The 24,322-nt window shown below is 44.5% G+C and overlaps 1 protein-coding gene and 1 long non-coding RNA gene across 2 annotated transcripts; one reads left to right on the top strand and one right to left on the bottom strand.

Annotated features, from left to right (window-relative positions):
* Positions 1–1,976: 1,976 nt before the first annotated feature.
* Positions 1,977–3,928, bottom strand: LOC116782150. The gene is made up of 2 exons (XM_032678347.1): positions 3,349–3,928; positions 1,977–3,288 (listed from the first exon to the last, which is right to left on the bottom strand). Exons 1-2 carry the CDS (start codon positions 3,832–3,834, stop codon positions 1,996–1,998), a joined length of 1,779 nt encoding a protein of 592 aa, XP_032534238.1. The 5' UTR covers positions 3,835–3,928; the 3' UTR covers positions 1,977–1,995.
* A 2-nt stretch (positions 3,929–3,930) lies between these two features.
* Positions 3,931–24,239, top strand: LOC116782152. The gene is made up of 3 exons (XR_004355153.1): positions 3,931–4,390; positions 15,231–15,316; positions 21,673–24,239. It is a non-coding gene; the product is annotated as an uncharacterized LOC116782152 (long non-coding RNA).
* Positions 24,240–24,322: the final 83 nt, after the last annotated feature.

Here is a 24,322-nt window from a genome sequence, read left to right as displayed (position 1 = left end):
CTGGCAAGGCCTTCATCTCAATTACTTCATCCTTGCTTGTCACTGCATATCCTGTCATTCTCTTACCGTCCTGCATGAAGCTGCTTCCGTTCGTGTACAGTTTCCAGTCCGGGTTTTCCAGAGGCACGTCCTTCAGGTCTGGTCTGCTGGAATAGGCCTCCTCAATGGTCTGCAAACAGTCATGCTCAGGCACACTGTCAGTCAATGTTGAGGACAGAAACATAGCAGGATTTACAATAGATGTTGTTTTCAGGGTAACATGATCCTGTTCCAACAACACAGCTTGGTATTTAAGCATCCTGCTAGGGGACAGCCAGTGGCCCCCCTACTGCTCAAGTGCAGCTTGGACTGCATGGGGTACATACACGACAATGTGCTGCTCAAGGGTGAGTTTTCAGGCCTCCTGGATCAGGATAGCAGTTGCTGCTACATCTCTCAGACACCCCGGCCGTCCTTGGCTAACACTGTCTAGATGTTTGGAGAAGTAGGCCACAGTCCTTTGCTGGTTTCCCAAGGTCTGTGATAATACCCCCAGAGCAACATTTAGTTGCTTATATGTAAACAGTTCAAAAGGCTTAGTTAGGTCTGGTAGTCTCAGTGCTGGAGTTGACATTAAAGATTGCTTCAGCTGTTTAAACATGGCTCTGGTCTCATCTGTCCATGTTACAACTCCTTCCTTGGCTGCTTTTAGTGTTCCAAATAGGGGTTTGACTAGTAACCCATAGTTAACTTTCCACAGGCGACACCATCCTATCATTCCTAGGAATGCCTGCATTTCTTGTACGGTGTGGGGCCCTGGGAGACTACAAATGGCTTCTTTCCAGTCTGTGCTGAGCTGTCGATGTCACTGGTAGATTTCAAGCCCCAGATAGATGACTATCTCCTTTGCAATCTGTGCTTTCTCTTTCAAGACCCTATATCCACTTAGTCCCAAAAAGTTTAAAAGACTTACAGTGAGCTCAATGCCTTCGTCTTGACTTTTGGAAGCAATTAGTATGTCATCTACATATTGCAGGACAACTCCTTCTGGTTGCTACCTTCTCCGGTCCTCCAGTTCTTTCGCCAGTTGGTTTCCAAAGATCATCAGGCTGTTCTTGTAGCCCTGTGGTAGAACTGCCCAGGTGAGTTGAGTTCTTCTCCCTGTCTCGGGATTTTCCCATTCAAAAGCAAAAAGCTCTTGACTGTCCTTATGTACGAGAATGCAGAAGATGGCATCCTTGAGATCCAGCACAGTAAATCACCCTAAATCATCTGTTAATGTGGTCAATAAGGTATAGGGGTTGGCTACTACTGGGTATATGTCTTTGGTTATTTTGTTGATTGCCCTCAGATCTTGGACCAATTGATAGCTCTTGCCATCGGCCTTCTTTACCGGTAGGATAGGGCTGTTGAATTTGGACTCATGTTCTATCAATAACCCAAATTCGAGAAATTTTCAATTATGGGTGCTAACCCTTTACAGCTTTCTAGCTTCAAGGGGTATTGTTTTTGTCTTACCGGTGTTGCTCCTGGTTTGAGTGTGATGCTTACAGGCTCTGCTTGTTTGGATCTCGCTAGCCCATACTATAGGGATGACAGCATTCTCAATCTCTGCGAGGATCTCTCTGTGGTTCTCCTGTATGAAGAAGGTAGCTGCCTTGATATATTTAGTGTCAGGAATTATGACTTTCATTTCCCCCCCTTGCAGAATTTAATTTCAGCTTCTAATTTCTCCAATAAGTCTCTAGCCAACAAAGGCTTGGGAGAGTTTGGCATATAGAGGAATTGATGAGTTACCCAGTGTTTACCTAATTTAAATCTCAAAGGTTTAAAGAAAGGCCTGGTTTCACTTACCCCTGTGGCACCAACCACAGTTATAGTATCACGACTCAATTTCCCTTCTAAGGTATTTAACACAGAATATGCTGCACCTGTATCAACCAAGAATTCAACTTCTTCTTCCCCCAAATTAGCTATAAGCAGAGGTTCTGCTGGGGAAGAATCCTCTGGTCTCCTTCATGCATCCTGGTTCACAGACAGTTGAGGGACTGGATTTCCACTTCTTTTCAAGTCTGGACAATCCCTTTTCCAATGTCCCTTCTTTTTACAGAAAAAACATCGATCGTTTGCCCTATCATGTTGGTGATTCCATTTACAATACTTGTGGTAGGCATTATGTTTGCGGCGTTCCTGACAGTTACTGCTTCTGTGGAGTACATGGCAGGTATCTTCCTCTAGCTTCAGCACCCTTGCCCTGCCTTTCTGATCTCTATTGCGATACACCGTCCAAGCAATATCCAATAATTCACCAATATCTTTCCTGCCCCCTACCTTCTGCAGCTTTTTCCTTATATCATCCGCAGACTGGTATATGAACAAATGGACCAAGTACTTTTCCCCCAAACCTGACTCCGTGTCTATGTCTGTATATTTTCGTATAACCTCTCTTAGCCTATTCAGAAAGTCTGTCGGGGACTCATTTCTATCTTGTTTTACTTCATCCACCTTTGACCAGTTCACTGCCTTTGGAATCCCATGCCTGAAACCATACACTACCCAGTCATGATAGCGTTTCAATGCTTCTTTTTCCTCTGGTAAATTAGGGTCCCACTTTGGGTCCTCTAGGGGGAAAATATCCTTAAGTTTCCCTGTGAGTACTCCACCTGTTATTAGTAGCTCAATTCTAGACTGAGCAGCTCGCTTAACCATTTCCTTCTCTGTGGAGTCAAGTAATGTATCCATCATCATTTCTGCGTCACACCAATCTGGATTTTGTGTTCTAATTGCTCTTTCCACATAATTAGCCACTTTATCTGGGTTATCTCTATATGCTCTGACAAAAGCTTTCCGCTGCTGCAATTCAACCAGACAAAAAGGAACCTTTATTAACACTGGGCCTTGGTTACCCATAGCCTGTCTTAAGGGAGCCTCTACCACAGGTTTTTCCTTCTTTGTCCTCGTTCTTCTAGCCACTGGGCTGGGATCTGCTAGGGCTTCACGGACTCTCCTCCCCTTTGTTTTTGGTTTTACTACAGGAGGTTTTTCCTCCTCCGTGCTACTATCTAATTTGCCATCAGAGGCTTCTGTACCTGTGTCAGTAAAATCACTGTCTCGAGTTTCGACTTTCACGCTCGAGGGGTCAAAGGGGGGAAGACCCCGCCTTTGCTTCCTGTCGGAGGCCGGGATTGATTTGCTCTTTCTTGGAGTGCTCGTTCCCTGATGATATGGGGCAGAAGCTGGAAATCCCTCCAGTTCCTGCTTCCCCCTTTCCACAGTGGGAAATCCTACATAACTGGGCGGCGCAGTCGAAGTAGTCGAAGTGACCGTGCTCCCCGTTGTTGGAGGATGGCGACCATAAAGGACAGGGGGTGCTGGGGGAGAGGGGGCGGCTCCAGCCCCGCCCACAATGGCGGAGCCGGAGGGTCCCGTGTCGGCCGGGGCGGTGATCCCGGCTGCAGGCACCGCCCCTGCTCCTCCTCCCGCAGTTCCAAGATCTACGCCGGTGCCTCCCATCACTGTGGGGACAATTCCGGCCGCAGTGGGCGGCTCCACCCCTCTTCCCGGGGCCGTGTCGGCCCCTGCGGGGACGGAGGCGTCCACGCCCGCAACTACGCTTGTGCCGGCGGCAGCCCCCGTTGCCGTAGCAACCGCGCCGGCAGTCAGCACCACCCCTGGGGCGGCTCCAGCCAGAACCGACCCTGCAGCTCCTGAAGGGGCCGCCGCTTCCCCGCTAGCGACCGCGCCTGAGGCGGCTACGGGCGACTTCGCTCCCGCAGCCCCTGAGGGGGCGGGCCCCCCCAAAGCCAGAGGGAATCCCTTAGGGATCTCCTTGTCCTTGGCCAGCGTACAACCCATGATGACAAATACAGACAGGAGTAGCCCCGGGATTAGAAATCACAGACCCAGGAGCACTGTGCAAACTCCTTCCCCAAGCGCCACTGCCGGCTTTAACACACGGAGGGGCGTCCCCCCACTCGGCCCCCCGGCCAACACAAAACACGAAACACCTGAGTTTCCCTCTGCCCTGCCTTTACCGAAACCTCACAGACAGTCCAACTGCCCGCCCCGGCAAAACTCTTTCGCCCACAGACTGGGAAAAACACTGACTTTGCAACTTCTGGGCCCAAGTCTAAGTTTCCCAGTCCCACTATTCCCTATTCCTGGGAAATAGCAGTTCACAGCTGCTAACAAAAAGCTGCTCTTTTATCTCGCTTCCGTGTGTGGTTTTGAGGAGCTGGGCCTCTCAAGATCAGTGTGGGAATTCTCCAAAATATGCCGGCCAAAAAAGAATTTCCTGCAGGATGAAATTTTCTTCTCTGGAGAGCCACAGGTCCCGCTTTTCCACCTTTCAGGCTGCCAAAACTGTTGCCTAAAAGACCTAGGGAGAAAAAAATACTTCAGGCCCAATTAGGTAAGGAGATAAGAGAGAAGAAGTTTTAATGAGCCTACAGGCTCCAGGAATACAACCCCCCCCAGCAGCTCGGGGACGCCCCTCAGGTCTCCATGCAGCCACTCCAGGTGCTCCGAGGAGCCGGCCCCGCAGCCTGCCATGGCCCCACAGCCCCAGATGGTTTAAAAACCAAAAACAATTCAGCATACGCTACTTCGTTCCATTGCTCCTCTTTATGAAGAATCAACATAAGCTGTAACACTGTATTCATTTGGAAAGAGCCAATCTTCGGCCAAGTCTTCCCTCTGAGCAGCCCGTGCAAAGGCCATATATTTATAGAGAGCCTTCATAACTCCTGCCTCTCTAAAGATGTTTCAGAGCCAGTCAAATGTCTCTAGTGCTGCAAAACCAAGGCTAACGGGGATCCTTTTGGGATCTCCTCCTCTCGGGACTGTATATAACCCATGCTGACAACTACCAGGCCAGGTACCCGGTGCCAGATTCGAATCCACGACCTCGGCATCACCTTGTGAGCTCCCTCTCCAAACACCACCACTGACCTCAGGCCAGGGCAGGATATTTTAATACATGGAAAAGTGTCCCTCTCCTTCCAGCTGTACCAAGCCAATACTAAACCCCTTAGTAACCACAGTGGCAGATTCCACTGTCCCTGCCCTGCCTTTACTGGAGCCGCAAGGCAGGGGTGGTGTCCTCCACCCACTTCCCTTTAACTGTCCCGGGCTTCTGCCCACAGACTGGGAAAACACCAACTTTTGCAACAACATGGGCCCAAAATCTCACTTCCCAGCCTACTGTATTCCCCTGTTTCCGGGAAAAACCCCTTTGCAGCTGCTAGCAAAATTACCCAAAGGAGTGCTCTTTTCTCTCACCTCCGTGTGTGGTTCTGAGGAGCCGGGCTTCTCAAGATCGGTGGATCCGGAGGAGTCACAGGTCCGACTTTTCCACCTTTCAGAGTGCCAAAACTGTTGCCTAAAAGACTGCAGAGAAAAGACTTCAGGCCAATTTACTGTAGAAGAAAAGATAAAGGGAGCAGATCCTTTAATGAGTCCATAGGCCTAGAGGAATACATACCACACGCCCTCTCTCAGGCACTGGTTCTCTGATTTTATAATAAGGTCCATCCGATCCCAATATATCCAACGCCTGGTTATGCCCCCCGACACGCCCCTTCGGGAATTGAGTCTGGTGGCATTTGGGACTCCTTCTTCCTCATCCTCATCTTCTTCAAAGCACATACAGTCCTTGGAGTTCATCCAAAGTTCTGGGCTTGAAGGTCACCGTGTCTGTGAGATATCTTCTGGTCCAGGCCTTAGGGTGTTTTTCTACAATTTTCTTGAAAAGAAGACTAAACATGCTAATGGAATTTTAGAGGGATTGATATGAAATGGGGTAGTACGGTTGTGTATGTGTAAACATTATGCTACAGGATAAGGGATATAACACAGCTACACTAAAATCTACATTCACTACACATCTACTTCTAAAATCTATAAAAGTTAAAAAATCCAAAAAAAGTTCTGAGACATCATTGCAAACAAAAGAAGGACTAGGGATAATGTGGGCCCTCTCCAGAAAGAAACAGGAGACCTGGCTACTCTGGACAGAGAGAAGGCTGAGATTCTCAACAACTTCTATGCCTTAGAAGGGCATAGTAGTGGGTTTCTGTGGCTGGGTTTTGCTAGCAGGGGGGGCTACAGGGGTAGCTTCTGTTAGAAGCTGCTGGAAGCTTCCCCTGTTCCGTGGAGCCAATGCCAGCCGGCTCCAGGACAGGCTTCCTGCTGCTGGCCAAGACCAAGCCAATCAGGAGTGATAGTAACACCTCTGTGATAACATATTTAAGAACAGAAGGTTGTTGCAAAGAAAGAATTCCAGCCAAGGAAGAGTGTAGTGAGAACATGTGAACAACAAAGTAGACACCAAGGTCAGTGCAGAAGGAGGGGCAGAGGTGCTTCAGGTGGCGGAGCAGAGGCCCCTGCACCCGTGGTGCAAACCATGGTGGAACAGCTGTGCCCCTGCAGTCCATGGAGGACCATCAGGGTGCAGAGACCCACCTGTAGCCCATGGAGAAGCCCATGCTGGAGCAGGTGGATGTATGAAGGAGGCTGTGACCCTGTGGGAGGCCTAAGATGGAGCAGAGTCCTGCTGGAGACCTGCAGCCCATGGAAGCCCATGCTGAAGCAGGTTTTTCCTGGGTAGGATTTGTGGCCCTTGTGGGCGACCCACACTGGTACAGCGTATTTGTGAAGGACTGCACCCCATGGAGAAGTGACCCATGGGACAGCAGTTTGGAAAGAACTGTTCCCCAAGGGATGGATTCACACCAGAGAGGTTCATCAGGGACTGTCTCCTGTAGGAGGGACCCCATGGGAGCAGGGGAAGAACTCCTCTCCCTGAGCAGCAGCAGAAACAGCAACTGACCGTAACCCCCCATTCTCCATACCCCTGCACCAGTTGGCGGGGGGGAGAGGGAGAACATGGAAGGAAGGAGGGGTGGGAGGAAGGTGTTTTTAAGACTTTTATTTCTCACTCTTTGGCTCTTATCCTATTAGTAATAAATTTAAGTAGTATCCCCACTTTGAGTCTGTTTTGCCTGCGAAGATAATAAGTGACCTCTCCCAGCTGTTATCTCAACTCATGAATCCTTAGGTTTTTTTTTTTTCTCTCTCCTCTGTTCAGTTGCAGAGGGAGAGTGAGAGAGTGGCTTTAGTGGGTACCTGGCATTTGGTCAGGGTCAACTCACTACAGTCTTCAACAGCAAGTGCTCTAGCCATGCAACTGAAGTCAGGAAAGGTAAAGGCAGAGACTGGGGGAATGAAGACTCTGAGCCCACAGTAAGAGAGGATCAGGTTTGAGGCCATCTAAGGTATGCACAAGTCTATGGGACCTGATGACATTCAACTGCATGTCCTGAGGAAGCTGGCAGACCAAGTTGCTAAGCTCCTATCCGTCATTTTTGAAAAATTGTGGCAGTCAGGTGAAGTTCCCAATGACTGGAAAAAGAGAAATATAACTTCCGTTTTTAAAAACAGGAAAGCTGAGAACCCAGGGAACCACGGACCAGTCTCACCTCTTGCCAGGCAAGATCATGGAGCAGATTCTCCTGGAAACTATGCTAATGCACATGGAAAACAAAGAGGACATTGGTAACAGACAGTATGGCTTTACTAAGGGCAAATCATGCCTGTCCAATTTGGTGACCTTCTATGACGGGGATGCAGCATTGGTGATATGGGCAGAGCAACTGACACTACCTACCTGGACTTACGCAAAGCATTTGACACTGCCTCGCATGACATCCTTGTCTGAAACCGCCCCACCCTGCCAGCCCCAACAGGTCCTTTTGTTCTTGGGGTAATGGGGCTGGTTTCCGTGCACTGGTTACCGCTGCCTTGCTGCCTGGAACAGCAATAACCCCTCGCATATCCTGCCAAACGCAGGGTATCACAAGCGGAGCGTGTGAGCGCCGGTCCCTTCCCCACGTCCCCTTCTTGCACTGAGGTGGGGGGGAGGTCGCCCCGGCCCCACCTGGCCGGGGGCAGAGGCGTCGGCGCGGGCAGGAGCATCTTCCCGGCGGCGGAGGGCGCGGACCCCTCCTCGTCCCGGGCGTCACCGGCGGCTGGACCCTCCCGTCCCCTCCGCCTCCTCCCTGCCCCCGGATCCCCGCAGCCTCCCGTCCAGGCGCGGCAGACGCTCCGTGCCCCCGCGGTGCCTTATCCGGGCTGCCCGCCGGCTGCGCGGGACTGCCCCATTTCGCGCATAAGCAAACGCAGCGCAAGGGTCCTCCGGCCTCCCCTTCCCCCGCCCATCCCTGCTGGGACACCCCAGTACTTCAGCCGGAAGAGGCGTCCAAACAGCCCCCTCTCGCTCTACTCGGCCACCGCGGGAGCCACCGGGGCGATTCGCCTTGCAGCCCGCCCGCCGCTGCACCCGGACCAGTCAACCACCCACCCCCCTGGGCACTCCTTCCCTCAGGATTTTTTCTCCAGAGAGGCGTTTCTAACTAGGACCTGCCGGCTGCAACAAGGGATTTGAACACGGAGGTTATGGTGTCAGTTAGAAAGGCATCTGGATTCTGTAAAGCATCATTTAAAATAAGATTTATAGAAGCTAACATATAAAGTGTATAAAGAATAGTATAGTTAATCTTACGTTCATTTAGATGCTGGGTACTCCATGTTGGGCAGCACCAAAGTGGCTTCCCATCAGTGCAGCAGGCCGTGCAGATCCCATTGGAAGGAAGGAGTAGTCTGTTCTTGTCATTCAAGTTCTTAAAGGATTTTCTTAGAAGAAAAAAACTCCATTCATCATTTCTACTGTCAAAGAGAGAATGTTTGCATAATAACTTATTGTTGCACTGTGAGATAAAGACAAGGCCGTGCAAGTGTGTAATCACTGGTATGGAGTGGGAGCTGCCTGTAGGCTCCTCTGTTATCATCCCCCAACTGAATTTGCTTTGCGCTGAGGGAGAGGTGCAACACAGCACAGGCCTGAAGGTGATGCTGTACTCGCGCAGCACAGCACGGACTTGGGCCTTCACAGATTCACTGTTACATGGATCACTAAACCTTACTGTGCTATAGTCTTTAAGTCAGAATCACTGCAGGAGCCCATAAAAGTAGTTTGAGATCTCCATCAGTCTGGGTACATTTTGGAAGAGCCTCATGTCAAAAGCAGCTGCTCTCTGTAGCAGGGAATTTGGGGTATTAGTGTGGAGTGTGTTGTTCATGCTGATAAGGTAACAGTCTGTACAGAGTCCCTACACTGACATTTTGACAGTATGGTTTATTATTTAAGAGAAAGGGATTGTATAGAGATATGCTGCATGAAAATAAGTCAGCAAGTTTTAATATTCAAAATGTTAGTTGGAGCTCAACTGGAACATGATCGATAGTTGTCATGAAAGAGACTTTGGCCTAGCAGGCTGCATCTAACTTCAAAATGAAAGAGCCACTGAGATTTATCTGTCACACATGGTTATCTTCTCCCAGAGGTTCTTAGTTGCAAGACATTCTTTGATAATAAGATTGCTATAGTCTGACTACTAATTCCACTATAGTCTATAAACTCTAGAATGATACTAAAGTTTATAGAAATTCTCTGCATGGTTACACAATAATTGTCTTCACTTACCAACAGCAAATATCTCTGTCTTTTAGTTTTCTCTTCCATGGATATTCCTCATTTTAGTGTCCTTGCCATTTCACTAGTTGCTTTGTAAAAGTTAATTTCTCTAGTGAATGGACCTGTAGCAAATTCACTTGTGTAGTGTTTGGGCCAATTTTAAGCTCCATTGAGGTGGTCAGGGGTCATCTCACAGGCCTTGCTGCAGAGCAGACCTCTCTCAGCACTACTCTTAATGTCCTCCATCCCAGGACCTTGGGATTGGTCCTTATTTGTCTTATATAATGTTCTTCTGCAAACATAACAAGCAAGCTAATGTCTTTACCAAATAGGAGAAGTAAGCAAGGAAACTTTTCATGGGAAGTTCATGAACTATGCTTACTCCGTGTTGCACATTCAAAGCCATTGATTTCTGAGGAAACTAAACGTACCCCTCTTACTTCATCAATGTTGTGCTCTAAGAAGGAACTTTTTGACTGTTCTGCTACCCTTGAAGTAAACATGACAGAGATTGTCATTCTCCTTGTCAGTCAGAAGGGCCATCTGGCACTACATTAAAACAGTATTCTATTAAATTTATCAGCATGCTAATTATAGGATGACTAGTGAATGGTTAAACTGCCAGATGCTATGAAGATATATCAGTCTGTTTATGTGGTTAGGCAAATGTTTAATTAAGCCTCCGCTGCTATGTCTGCTTTACCTATGAACGTATCTCAAATGCATTCACCTGTGGGAAAGATGAGTCTGTTGTTGTCTTTCAAGAAGAAAAGCAACTTAAACACAACTTTGGTGAAACATACAGCATGTATATGTATGATTGAACTATGCATGCTGGTAGTAGCATTAAAACTAGTTACACACTCTTACACTTCTGTTCTCTCGGTTGTGCTCCCTGATCCTTGAATGATCTTTTAGTGCTCTTGCAAGCTTTAGAAGCTGAGTTGTTTTGGAGACTTCAGCAAAGCCATGTTAGAAATGACAATACACAGCCTCAGTTAATAAGATGTCCACAAGTGATCCTACAGCCTTTTACTTTTCCCTATTCTAAGGAGTCTTTAATTCAGAAAATACTGAGGAGGGTAAGTAACCTTCCAACATGACACAATATTTAATATTGGTCATATTGGTTTTGGAGGGTAAAGGAATGTAGTCATATAAGCATAGGCCATTTTGTGACAATTGAACTTTTTGCCACGGTACTGACAGGAGTGGGAAGAAATAGGATACTGGGAAGTTATTTAGGAGATACCAGGGACATAGGCTTTAGAGGACAAAGTGAGAGTTTAGAGCTTCTACAATGGAAGTCGTAGTTGAAATGATTTCACTATTTTTAAGCCTACTTTATTTGTAACTTTATTCTTCCTTTGCTAACATTCTCTTTTGCCAGTTTTCATAAAATGTGCCTCATTAGACACATACAGCCTTCCCTCTTGGGCACAAACACTGACAACATGATCCACATGATGGTTTCCTCAGGGTTAGATGCTGGTAAACATGCCTCATGAGCTCAACAGCTGAAATCCAAGCAGAATATTTGGGAGTACGTGGTGAGCTGACCCTTGCTGGATGCCAGGTGCCCACCAAGGCCGCTCTATTACTTCCCCCCTCAGCTGGGCAGAGGAAAGAATATATAACAAAAGTCTCGTAAGTTGAGATAAGGCCAGGGGGAGATCAGTCACCAATTACTGTTACAGACAAAATAAACTGAACTTGGGGAAATTGGTGTAGTTTATTACCAGTTAAATCTGAGTGGGGTAATGAGAAATAGAACTAAATCTTATAACAGTTTCCCCCAGCCCTCCCTTCTTCCTGGGTGTAACTCCACTTCTGAATTCTCTACCTTCTCCCCCCAGCAGTGCAGGAGGATAGGGAATGGGGATTGCAGTCAGCTTATCACACATTTCTGCGAGCTGCAGGGGGATACCTGCTCCACCGTGGAACCCCATGGGCTGCAGAGGGACAGCCTGCCTCACCATGGTCTTCATCACAGGCTGTAGAGGAATCTCTGCTCTGGCACCTGGAGCACCTCTTCCCCCTTTTTCTTCACTGACCTTGGTGTCTGCGGAGCTGTTTCTCTCACATATTCTCACTCTGGCTGAAGTTGTCGGGCTGAAGTTTCCCCTGTTTAACTCTGTTATCCTGGAGGCACTCCCTGATGAGCTTGGCCTTGGCTAGCAGCAGGTCCGTCTTGGAGCTGACTGGCACTGGGTTGCAGCTTCTGGCTGAATCTCACAGAAGCCCCCCCTGTAGCCCCCCCCCTACCAAAACCTTGCCACACAGACTCAATACAGAGTATAAGATATTGGTGCCTCAGGAGCTTGGTTCAGTGCGTCAATGTCTTCTTGCAGTTTATGGTGTTTGCCTGGGAAAGCAGAGAGAATATATTTGTGGTCTTCCCTGGAAGTTTTACTTATTCTCTGTGTTTGGATTAAGAATGTCTTGTCCTCTCACACACTTTTTTTTGTGTGTGTGCACAGTAAAGTCCTCTATGAACTGGGCCTGAAACCAATAAATGCTTTCTTCAGAAGCTCTAGCACCTAGTAACTGGGAAAAACACAGCTCTTACCGAGTGTTGTATTTGATGGCTCTGGAAATTGTTCCTCTTTTTCTTTTGAAGATGCCAAATTTGCTGACTTTCCAGGCCCACTGCAAAAGGCGTGTATGTAAGACAGTTTTCAGGTGAGGCAGAGACATGCTTTCCAGCTGACAGTGGAGGTAGATAGCTGGCTGACTGAACTGCTGAGGCTTAACTTAACAGTATTTTTGCATAATTTATTATGGCAGTTCCATAGAGCCTTGGGAACCAATCTTGATTATTTTAAATTTAAACAAATAAATATGGATCGTGGGACAAACTGGCACACAGTTCCAGGAGATGAACCTGAGACACATCAAAGGCAGGCTCCCAGTGCCAGAATCAACTGCGGTTTTACAACTGTGTTAAGCTATGCAATTATCTTAAACCACAACGATCCTGTCGGATTTGCAGGGGGAAATTTAGCATCAATCTCCTTACACAAAACAAATAAACAAAATCAACACTGCATTTTCATATTAACACAGCACAACACAGTGCCAGAATGAATTATCATCTATGTTCAGAAGTACCTCTGCTGTGCTGGTTGCCTCACAGATAAATAAAAATGTATAACTATTGGTCTGAGAACTTGTGATTACAGAGCACAGCAATGACCTGTAGAGATTGTGACCAGTAAGGTAACTCAGAAGAAACTGTGATTTTCTAAAGCAGTGCTGCTACAGTCAGCATTTTACCCTGCTGGGGTATGCAGCCCTGCTGCTTTCATTCGTTGTTGGTCCCATTTGTCTATCTATTCACTCATCTCTCGGGGGAAAAAGGACTACAAGAGTTAACCCTAAGAGAGATAAAGGATGATTATGGCAGAAAACTATCCCCAGGGCTAGAAGACAGGAGAGGACAACAACGGTAACAGATTTGGGTGGCTAAAGCACTAGGAGGGAAAATACAACCCAGAGTGCAACATTCCTTTTAAACCAATGGGGAGAGACAGCAGGCAGCAATGCAATAAATATTAACTATGGCAAATCAGTAAGTAAATAAATAAATGGCCTCTACATATCACTTAACAGCATGATCATTGTCAGAGAGAGCAGAACTTCTCTGGAGTTTCCTTCTCTGTCAGCTGAGCCAGAATCCAGCAAGAGAGCAGGCTGAGAGACAGCTTTCATTTGAAAGACAATTTGTTTATTAGCCAGGCAGAAAATCCCATTAAAAAGAGAGGAATTTCCATGATTGTGCTGCAGTATTAATTTTCAAGTATTCTGCCAAAAACTTTTGGTATTTTACATAAAATGAAACCATAATTCTCAATGGGACCTTGAATTGGGGGTGAGGCATGAGCTGAGTTCCCTGGGAGGAGTCCCAGGAGGCACTTTAGAGGTTCCTTCTCTGCTAGATTTATATATATATGATATTTTTAATCTGGATTATGCTAAAAGCATTCATAGAAACAGAGAATCATAGAATCAATCGAGTTGGAAAAGACCTCTGAGATTAGCGAGTTCCTTGATCCAACACTGCTGTGGTTACTAGACACTAAGTGCCACATCTAGTCTCATCTCAAAAACCTCCAGGGACAGTGAACCTTCCACCCCCCTGGGCAGCCCATTCCAATGTCTGATTACTCTCTCTCTAAAAAATTTCTCCCTAATATCCAACCTAAACCTCCTCTGGCACAGTTTAGGACTGTGTCCTCTTCTGCTACTGATGGTTGTCTGGGAGAAGAGATCGATGTCCACCCAGCTACAACCTTCTTTCAGGTAATTGTAGAGAGTGATGGTGTCTCCCCTGAGCCTGCTCTTCTCCAGGCTAAACAGCCCCAGCTCCCTCAGCCTCTCCTCATAGGATTTGTGCTCGAGTCCCTTCACCAGCCTCGCTGCTCTTCTCTGGACCTGCTCCAGCACCTCAATGTCCTTCCTGAACTGAGGGGCCCAGAACTGGACACAGCACTCCAGGTGTGGCCTCACCAGCACTGAGTACAGGAGAAGAATCACTTCCCTGGTCCTGCTGGCCACACTGTTCCTGATACAGGCCAGGATGCCATTGGCCTTCTTGGCCACCTGGGCACACTGCTGGCTCATGTTCAGCTTCCTGTCAATCCAAACTCCCAGGTCCCTTTCTGCCTGGCTGCTCTCCAGCCACTCTGTCCCCAGCCTGTAGTGCTCCATGAGGTTGTTGTGGCCAAAGTGCAGGACCCGGCACTTGGCCTTGTTGAACCTCATCCCATTGGAATCAGCCCAACTCTCCAGCCTATCCAGGTCCCTCTGAGGAGCCCTCTGGCCTTGAAACAAATCAACACTGCCCCCCAGACTTGGTGTCATCTGCAAATTTGCTAATGGTACACTCAATACCGTCATCCAGATCATCAGTAAAGACATTAAATAGAACTGGGCCCAACACTGATCCCTGGGGGACACCACTAGTGACTGGCCACCAACTGGAGGCAACACCGTTCACCACCACTCTCTGGGCCCAGCCATCCAGCCAGTTCTTAACCCAGCAGAGAGTGATATCTGCTTCCTGGCAGAAACTGGGTCTTGGATATGACTTGTGTCACTCTTTTTCTGCTCATTTGGTAACACTATTCTTGCTAAAACAAGGTGCTGACTCCTGGTATGGTAGTACAGCTAAATGAATGTGGGGCAGGGAATGGGGGCTGAGCACTGGTCCACAACTCTTCTATGCTGAACTTTTAGTTTGCTCATGGACTGGCCTGAGCACTTCAACAAACTTTTTCCAAGACAGAGCCCAGGCATGCTTCTGGAGAGTTTTTTCCCAGGAACTCGTCCCGGAAGGTACCATAAATGAACCTGAGCCTCCAACACTGGCGTATGTCCTCATGCCACACACTGGTATGAACAAAACACCCACTCACAGGTTTTTGAAGTTCAGAATTGCAGAGCAAACCTTACATTATTTCAGAAAAAGAAAAGAAGGTAAAGTTCCCCACCCCTCTAAATCGTAATTCTGTTGCTGAAGGGACACCAGCAGAGTGCCAGAGGATATCCAGAGAGAGGATGGAGTGGGAGTGCTACAGGAGAGGCATGCCCTGGGCAATGTGGATGTGAAAAAGTTCATATCACTCCGGGATACAGATCAAACCCTCTGTTTTGTTATTTTTAATAGAGTGGACATAGTCTTTAAAACTGAGACACTAGAATAGGGACCCTCCTCCAGGTGCCCAAAGAAAAGAACCAACATTGTTTTCCCATGGAGAGTATTAGGCCAGCAGATGCACAACCCGGGTCAGGACCAGCTTGCAGGTAGGTTTTGGAAGAAAAATAGGTGACAGATCTATTAGGCCCTTGCCTCCACAATGTGGCAGGTGAGCGATCTCATTTGGAAGCTCTCCCATAGAGAAGCTTTCTATGTTGTGACATGCAACACTCATCCGGGCCAAAGGAGGGGTCAGTTTTGCAATGTCAATGGATCAAACTTTTTCATCTTGAGCAACTTACAGGGCGACAGCATGGCAGAACCCCTACAAATGCATACTTAAATGATCTGTTGGCATCTCCAGTTTTGATTTGTACCTTCCTTTGCCCCAGGCATGCTGTCAGGTACTGCATCTCAGCTGCAGGGTGGAAAATTCCAACCAAAGGAGATCTTCTGTAAATGGCTGCATTTAATCATAAAGCACTAATGTGACTGTTTCACAGGATATTTTGAGTGGAACAAACCCAGCAAGAATAGTCATGTAGAGATGATGAGGTTTTAACTCTGCAGTACCATGACCTTTTAGCTGATAGGACAGTGGCCGGAAGGATTTTCTTGGGAATTGATTTTCCTCTTTGATGTTGCTATTAAGATATGTTGATAATAAAGACTGCTGATAATAAAAATTAACCTAGGTATTTCTAAATAAAAATGGTGTGATTCATTTGCAGGAAGACTGGTCCAAATCCCTTTCTAGATCTAAGGACTAAAAGAGAAGTACTATATGCAAAATAATTATTATGATCCATCATTTTCACTGAAACAAAGCAGAACAACAAACAATTATGACAGTAAATTGAATCATAAATTGACAATATTCCAAGATGTATATCAGCTGAGTCTCCCTACTTGTCTGTTGGCAAAATAAAGAGGATTGGGGTATGACTCATCTGTTGATTGGAAAATCTACTTTAAAGTTGCAAAGAAATTTGAATAGCAACATTTAATAAGCAATAACTCTCTGGGCAAAAGCTTCTGTTCACTTACAGCTGCACTCCCCAGCTTATAAACTGTGGATGCTTTGGAGCAGCAGAACCAAAACAACTGTGACATGAATCTCTCATCACTGGGTTGTATCTTCTTGTTCTTGCTATAGTTCTTGTGAGTGGGGTCATATTAGCAACAACAAAATACGTGATGTATTTGTATGGGGGAAATCCTAGTTTTTCTGTAGCTGTCAGTGACAATTTTATTCCTGGCTGCAGTGCAGTCAGGGTTTTAATTTTTCCTACAAGTTTTATCTCCTCCTATATGAAATCTGGATTCTTCCTACAGCAACTTTAGGTTCATAATGCATCTGAAGTTGTGGTTTTAAAACTATTTGTGGCCACCAAAGTGATGCCTGAGCTGTCGTAAAAGCGCTGGGAAAGACCACACTGTTCCAAACTCAGATTTCAAATCCTGCCTCATCGCCCTGTTATCAGAGCAGCCAGCAGCTCCCTGCCCTGCAGGCACTAGTGGGGGCTCCAAACTGTGCAGCAGTTCTGGACAAAGCAGTCAGTGCTGGGAAGGTCCTGGCAAACTTCCCATCCGTCATCTCATCTCTAGCCTGGGCCCATTCAACCCAAGCTGCTGCTTTGTCTTCATCTCACAAAACCCCGATGTCACCAGATACCTCAGCAAAACTCAAACTTCATTCTGCTCAGAAGCCTGATGAGAATCTAGGTAACAGGTTTGTATAAGTGCTATGTGGTTATGCCTCCACTATGCGTAACTGTACTGTGTTGGTGTTTGGCAAGTGCCATCTGGTTTTCATTTTTTTTCACAGTATAATTCATCACCTCCACCCTCACAGATTCACAGTACAAATGCCTTTCTGCTTTCAAGACAATTTCAGCTACACTGAATGTTTTGATTTACTTTAGCTGAACCCAGCAGATATTACCATCAAATCATTCTCCTTCAAATTAAAAATAATTTGATTTGCAAGTTTTAGCAAGATAGGACTAATAAAATCTTAACTTAAAAAGTAATAAGATGCTAGGACCAACCATATAATAATTCTGCTCACCACAGTCTAGGAAAATACTCTGCAGAAGCATCTTGAGCACATCAAAACCCATCAAAACTATATAAGCAGTCAGAATAATAGTGAGCAATTAGGAGAGGTGTAGAGAGGAAAACACCAATTGTAGCTCACTACAGGGTATTGTTTAATAGTCCTTGTTATGACTCAAATTACTATTTCTGTTCGAGAAAGACTAGATGCATCTTTCATTAAAAACTAATTTTTGAATCTTACATTGTGAGAGGGGACACTGGCCTGTTCTATTTGTGTGTCTGTGTACAGGCAAGGCAAGCAAAACAAAATTAAAAATAAGAAGGAGCAGAAGATAGAGCTGATTACAGAAGTAACAAAAATGAGTAACTGACAAACCAAGAAGAATATTTTTATAGTAGGTTCTTAAGACTTCCGGTGAACATTTTTCTCCCCTCCATTTAAGCACGTACACTGGAAACACCACTGGACGTAGCTATAAGGAAAACTGTAAAGAGAGAGTAAGATCCAAAGCAGCAGCCCACCTCTGGTGACATAGATTATTTTCTTTCTCAGTAACACCGAAAGCCCACTTTGCATTGTAATTTGATGTGCTCCTCAGTTGTGTCCTAGGGTTCACTTTACACAATAGTTATTTTCACTGAGTGGCATTGTGTGTTGAGGTATTGTGAATTGCAAACAGGATTACCAGGTTCAAGGGACATTGTCAAACCCCATTATTTTACATGCACATATGCACATTAAAAACCTTATTAAGTTTACTAACTCAAGCAGGCAAAAGCCTAGAAAGTGTCAGACTTAATGTTATCTGTGTAAGTCTAAGTCTGTCTTTTCCCCACATGCATCATGGCTACAATATTTAATGACACAATCACCAATTTATTTTCTCCCCAGGGGCTCCTGTCTTATTCAGTGTCCTCTGCTGGAAGCTCCTCCTTCAGCTTCCTGTTCCTTGGTCTTCTCCAGGCTCACTGCACAGCCAAACATGACATATTTTCCCCAGGAATACCAACTGGAAATTATCTCGTGCAGACAACATATCCATTGCTGAATTTAAAGCCATATTTACTAGAAAGGCATTAGAACTTATTGGAAAGTTTCAACTAGGTGACATGATTGGCTTTACTGATCATCTCAGATTGTATTTTGATAAGCCCACTGTAGTCCCTTGGAGTTTCCTCAGCAGCCTTGCTGAAGAAGAGGAACAGGACACCAGAAGCTAGGGTCTAAGACTGGGCCCCAAGACAAATGTGAAAAAAATGGGAGGAGAAGTTGTCCAGGGTTGATTCTGTTCCCTCTTCCCTTCTGTCCCCTCAGGGTGGTCTGTGGATGACTGGGTTTGCTGCAAAACAAAAGCCACTCGTGTTGGGCAGCTAGAGAGTTCTCCAGGCTATAGGTGCAGGAGTAGCAGCCAGCTTCCCCTTTTGTTTCATTCCCTTCCTTTGTGGTGCAAGCAAGAAAACAAAAAAATAAGGGACCAACATGAGGCTCCAGGTTTGCTTTCACCCACTTAAAAAATGAAGGCCAAGCAATTAAACCAACCGCAGCAGCTAAAATAGTCTTATACCATAACAAAAATGAAGTTACCCAATCTGATTTGTCCCACAGTTTCTGGGTTGCCAGTATTGCTTCAATTTTACCCCTCATCCCTCCTCCACTGTGTCTGATTTTATAAAAAAATTAATAAATTCTCTGCTGAATTTAAAAAAGTGGCAGTATTTGCATTTTGAACACCCAGCCGTTCAGGATTCAGCCCATTTAATTATTACGCTTCAGAGGATGTACCCAGTTTTCTGACTCACCCTTACAGTGGAGGAACTGCCTGGCGGGGGATGAGCAGTGGGAATACCGGTCACTCGGCCTGCTGGGGTTTATTTAAATGTTACCAATGGCCATTCCTGATTTGGAGCTTAATCTGCACTTTGGATTTGAGACCACTATCCCAGTGATAGCTCTATCCCAGCACTAGCTCTTCAAATATATGCACTGGTAATCACATTTAATTTGACTAGGTTCACATAAATCTTTCTTTAACAAAAAGGATAGCTTTCCAGCCTGTGTCATGAACTTGTACTTTCATTAAATGCCACTGTTTTCTACTTAAATTTTGAATGTTTTGTTTACTTGGATTCACCTCTAATCACATTACAGCAAAAAAGAAATTCTTCTGTAAGTTAACAGATATGTTTATAATAAAACTTTTCAGAAGGGGCTCAAAAATTCCTCTCTCTTAAATTTTTCCACTGTTTCATTATCTGCAATGTGCTTATGTCAAGCTCTCTTGCCAATTTGCAGGCCTTTATCTCATGTATTGTGTAGTGCCAAGTGCTTTTTTTTTTCTTTTGAAATAATATGGGGTTTGAGATTTTTAGATTAAGCTGCAAATGTTTCTTCTCCGATAAAGATTTTGAATCGAGCAGCTATTATTCCTTTCTTATCCCAGCTGAAATTTCCCCCAAGCAGAACAGTGAGAACAGAGGATGTCATAAAATCCATTACAACTGGTACACTGGATTTCATGCAGTGATTAGACTGGTGCAGTAGCATTCCTTGGGACACCTGGACTGATCTAATGGATCTCTAATGCGAAAATAGACCTCCTTTTGAAAGCATGGAGGTTTCATATAGTCTCACTGAATTATGTATTGCTTTACTTTAACATTAGCCTATTTTCTTGGTGAAGGCCTCCAGGGCAAGGGCTGTCTCTGTACAGTGCAAACACAGCAGAGGACTACTGCTGATACTGGGCGGCTTAGGCAGTTTCATTATAGAAGCATTTGCTACCACTCTTCTCTCCCAGCATGCCTGGGACCCAGACTAGATCAATAAAGATTAAATTAAAATAACATACATATGTATAAATGTTAGATTGTATATACTGCATCTGCTGCATACCTCTCCTGATATATTTAATCTGTACACGAGTGAATGTGTGTTGGTGTTTAGGATACATATAATATGCCATATATACAATCTAAAATTTACATGACTTCTGTTTCTTGAGCAAGTCAACATTTGCTGGGGAAAGTCATATTCTTTGTTAGACCTAGTGAGATAGTTGTTTAAAAAAAAAAGAAGTAAATGTTACATAAGGCCTTGCATACCCAAATGCTTGTCTCCTATATTAAACTGTCACAATTGCACTAACAAGAGATACTGATTTTCCTTGCAAATGTTACTTGTGTCTGCAGATCATTATAGGTTTTATATCAGTAGCATATTGCTTCCTCTGTTGGAGAAGGAAGGTGCTGCTCAGAGAGTAGCCATTATGACTGAAAGGCTCTCATGCAGGACAAGGAGGGCACAGGGAGAAGATGTGATACACCAGACCTTACATGACTGCTCTGCAGAGCTGCATGGGTTTCACAGCACCTGACGGCCTTCCTAAGACTGCCTGGTGGCCCGCTCTGCTTTAGAGGTGGCCTCTCCAAGACTGCCAGCAAATCTGCCTTTTCAGATAAGCTGCATCTTTCTTTACAATGCCTGGTTAAAAAAAAGAGACTTTTTTAACATAAGCCACTCCAGCGCTGTCAGGGTTTCCTGATGTGCAATCCATCCTCCTCTCCTGACTGCTGAGGAGCTGTGTGCAGGGGTGAAGACCTGTGCACTGCCAAAACCTGTGCAAGGATGGAGAAACTGTGACCAGAAAGCAGCAGGCCAGAGAGAAGGTAAGTATGTGATGGGAGCTGTCTGTGGCAGCCCTCTGCTTCGGGGGCAGATCAAACCTGGGTTGGCTGGGGAAACACCATCAGACATAGCTATAAGGAAAACAACAGCTTGACTGTATTAATAGTAACAGCTTAATTCATAAAAGATATTTGATAAATATTGTCTGTAACCTGTGTTTCCTCCTGACTGGGTTGTTTATGAGAAAGAAGGAAATTTATTACAAGGAAACTGGGCAAAATGAAAATCATGATCTCTCTGCTGCACCATGCATCCCTGTAAGAACACAGGCAAGCATTTTCAAATCAATTAAAAGGTACCACCTTAAAAGTTATCCCCAATATTTTTAATTCCTCCAGCTTGTTATTTGTCCTATAGATGATTCAAACTTTCTTTCTGTTTTTGTCTGGTAGCATCATCCATCACAAAGCCCCTGTTAAGGCAACAACTAGGAGGCACATCATGGCTACCCTTACTTAGAGTATAATCTGTTCTTAAAACAATTTTTTAGAGTTTTCATATTAAAAGCTCTGAAATTAGACTGGGCATTAAGTAAGATGGAGCAAGCCTTATTACAGAGTTAGTGTGGACTCCGCTAAGTAGAATCACTCCCCTGTCCTCCCCCTGACCTTCAGGTCTCCTCCTTAATAGATTAAGTACATATTCCCACTGTAATTTTTATACACAAGTTGAAGCACATGCCCCAATATGACATCTTACTTCCTTTCTCTTTTACAGCATCCCTACAGAGACAATTATGGGCATTTGCTTGCAGACCAGTCACCCTCTGCTATGAACACTGCAGCAGGAGGCCCCATTTGGGAGCTAAGACCCATCTTCTGCCTGCTTATTCCAGCCACACCAATGCACACAAAATAAACCAGCATGACCACCAGCATTGTGTCAGGCTGGAAATCATTAAAACATTTGAAAGAGCACCTTCATTTTAATTCCAAGATTTTTCAAGTGCTCCAATCTTTGAACAAAAATTAGCTTATGCTATCTCATGTTTGTGTCAGACCATGGGTGATGATGTGTTACCTAAAAATGAAATTTTTTTTCCCAATTTTGGTACCTGATGCAGCAAGTATAGTACTTTTCATCTTTAGGACAGTGGACAGGTGGCATAGGCAGCCAGAGCATGACCCTTGAGGAGAAGATCAAATCTGACCAACTGGAGTGAGGACAACGCTGACTTCCTTTTCTGAAACTTTTGATTTTTGGGAAGACAAATGAACTGACTTTGTGATAGTATGTTCTATTCAAAAAGTACCTTCACCACTAAAACCTTATTCTTTCAAGCCAACCTCTCCTGCATAATAGACACCACATGTCTCTGCCTATCTGTATTCTTGCCCTGACCTTGGCATGCCAGCTGACTGTACATCCTCACCAAGTTCTGAAGCCAAACCAGTTCAGAACAGCAGATATAGGGAAAATGGCATGTTCACGCACAGGCCTTAAGTGATAAAATGCTGATGATACCCAACACAGTAGCTGGATACAGCCAAGGATTTTTAACAGCTTTTTCTTCCCCTGCTCTCCTGTTTCTAGTTCTGCTGCAGACTTCCTCAGATTAGAAGGAGAAAGAAGAGGCAGAATTGCCTGCACTATTCAAAATGAGTGAGCACTAGGAATTCACATAAATGCATTGCAATGCCTTCTGTTTGATCATCTGGTATTTTCTTAGTACCACCCATTATTTTCTTTGTTTCTTGATTGCTCCTGTGGAAGCTGATATTTTCAAAGAATCATATCTTATGAGCTGGAATCATCTCCTAAATGGCAATATATATCAAAGATATCATAGTGTATAAAATTAAATTTCTTTTTACTAGCTGTATCTGATTTTTTATTTATCAATGTTATATTATTTTTGCTATTTTATTGCCCAGTCATTCAATCTCATGGTATCCTTCTGCAACTCTTTGCAGCTTTTGTCTTTAGTCTCAAGCCTAAGTAGCTTAGTATTGTCAGTGCATTCTGTCCCTGACTTCCCAAATTCATTTCCAGAACATATATCAATACACTGAGCAGCAGAGAACTAGTTTTTAATATACTTCATTTATAATATTTTAATTAGTCTTCCATAATTATTCCTTCTTTCTCATTCTCATTTCTCTATGGACACTTGGAATGAGATGTTGCTAAAAGCCCTTTGAAAATTTAAGTAAACTTTATTTGCCAGATCATCTTGACATACATGCTCAGAGATTCTTCCAAAGACCTGTAATAGATTTCATGGCTGTGTATCCAATACATGTATTCTTTCATTATGGTTTATGTCAATTGGCAAGGTACAACCATCGATTCTGTTGAATCTCTACAGAAACCTCACACACAGGTGTAGTGGCTTTTTTCATTTGATTTTGTGTGTTTGTTAGAATTTTTTTCTTTCTTCAAATTTAACAGCATGGAAAGTTTGCCAAGCACTTCAACAGCAAACAGATAAAAAACTCTATCTATTCTGGTCTATTCTTCCAGAAGGGTTCCTTTACACCTTGACCATTTAGTCACCCTTTGACAACTATCAGAGGCAGTACTGTATTGTACTGAGAGCTAGTAGCAGAAACAAATTCAGCTTCATCAAATCACAGGGATATAGTATTACTCCTGTTTAGTGCTTGGCAGTTCTAATATCTAGACTTCCTGTTATGCAGTAAACATTCTTCTGGATTTGTCTGTTTTTATTAAAAAGTGCTAAGAAAACATTTTGAAATTAAAAGCCTTACCAGTTTTCCACTGCAAGTCAACTTTTCCAATCTACACAGTTTAAACAAGGAGCAGAGCAAGAGATGACTCAGTCATCATCTGTAAATGACTCTTATGAGTGATAAGAAAAAAATAAAATTCCATATTATGTCTTCAAGCTAGCTGAAAACAGAAAACTTGATGTTGAAGACAAATGAATCCAGACTAAATACAAAGTCTCTCCTTCATAATGATGTTTATTGCCTACTAGGATGGATCAAAACACATAGACTTTAGTTATTCAAGAGATTTTTCAAGTCTTGATTTGTTTGTAAGAGATCCCACCATAGCTGAGACAGAATTACTAGGCTTATTCCTGATGTAACTGAGCAACAATTTTACCTCTGTTTTGCAGATCTAGTTACACACATTTGGTTTCATCAGCCTCAAAACATGTGATACTATGATAAAGTATGTCTATTCAATATCTCATTTGTATCAGTGTCACTTTGGCTTTAATGCCGTAACAAATAAATCCTCTTGCATGCATAAATTAATGTGCTCCTACTTTAAAATTTCTTATAAGCAATATGACTGGTGTTTTATGAACACTGAAAGACTCAAATATTTTGAATCATTTACCTGAAGAAAAGTCTGTGTTCTAACTTTTTTTATGGCAACTGCTGGCAAATACAAA

The sequence above is a fragment of the Chiroxiphia lanceolata genome, chromosome 2 (assembly GCF_009829145.1).
Source record: "Chiroxiphia lanceolata isolate bChiLan1 chromosome 2, bChiLan1.pri, whole genome shotgun sequence".
NCBI classification, from domain to species: domain Eukaryota; kingdom Metazoa; phylum Chordata; class Aves; order Passeriformes; family Pipridae; genus Chiroxiphia; species Chiroxiphia lanceolata.
Note: the sequence above shows the minus strand (reverse complement) of the source record. Positions and strands in the feature narration are given on the sequence as shown.

Excerpts from the sequence above, each read along its gene's own strand:
- LOC116782150 (XM_032678347.1), bottom strand. The coding sequence starts at position 3,834 with ATGGGTTGTACGCTGGCCAAGGACAAGGAGATCCCTAAGGGATTCCCT. Across the intron at positions 3,289-3,348 it reads CCGCCCCCTCTCCCCCAGCA|TCGACTGCGCCGCCCAGTTA; the intron begins CCCCCTGTCCTT and ends ACTTCGACTACT.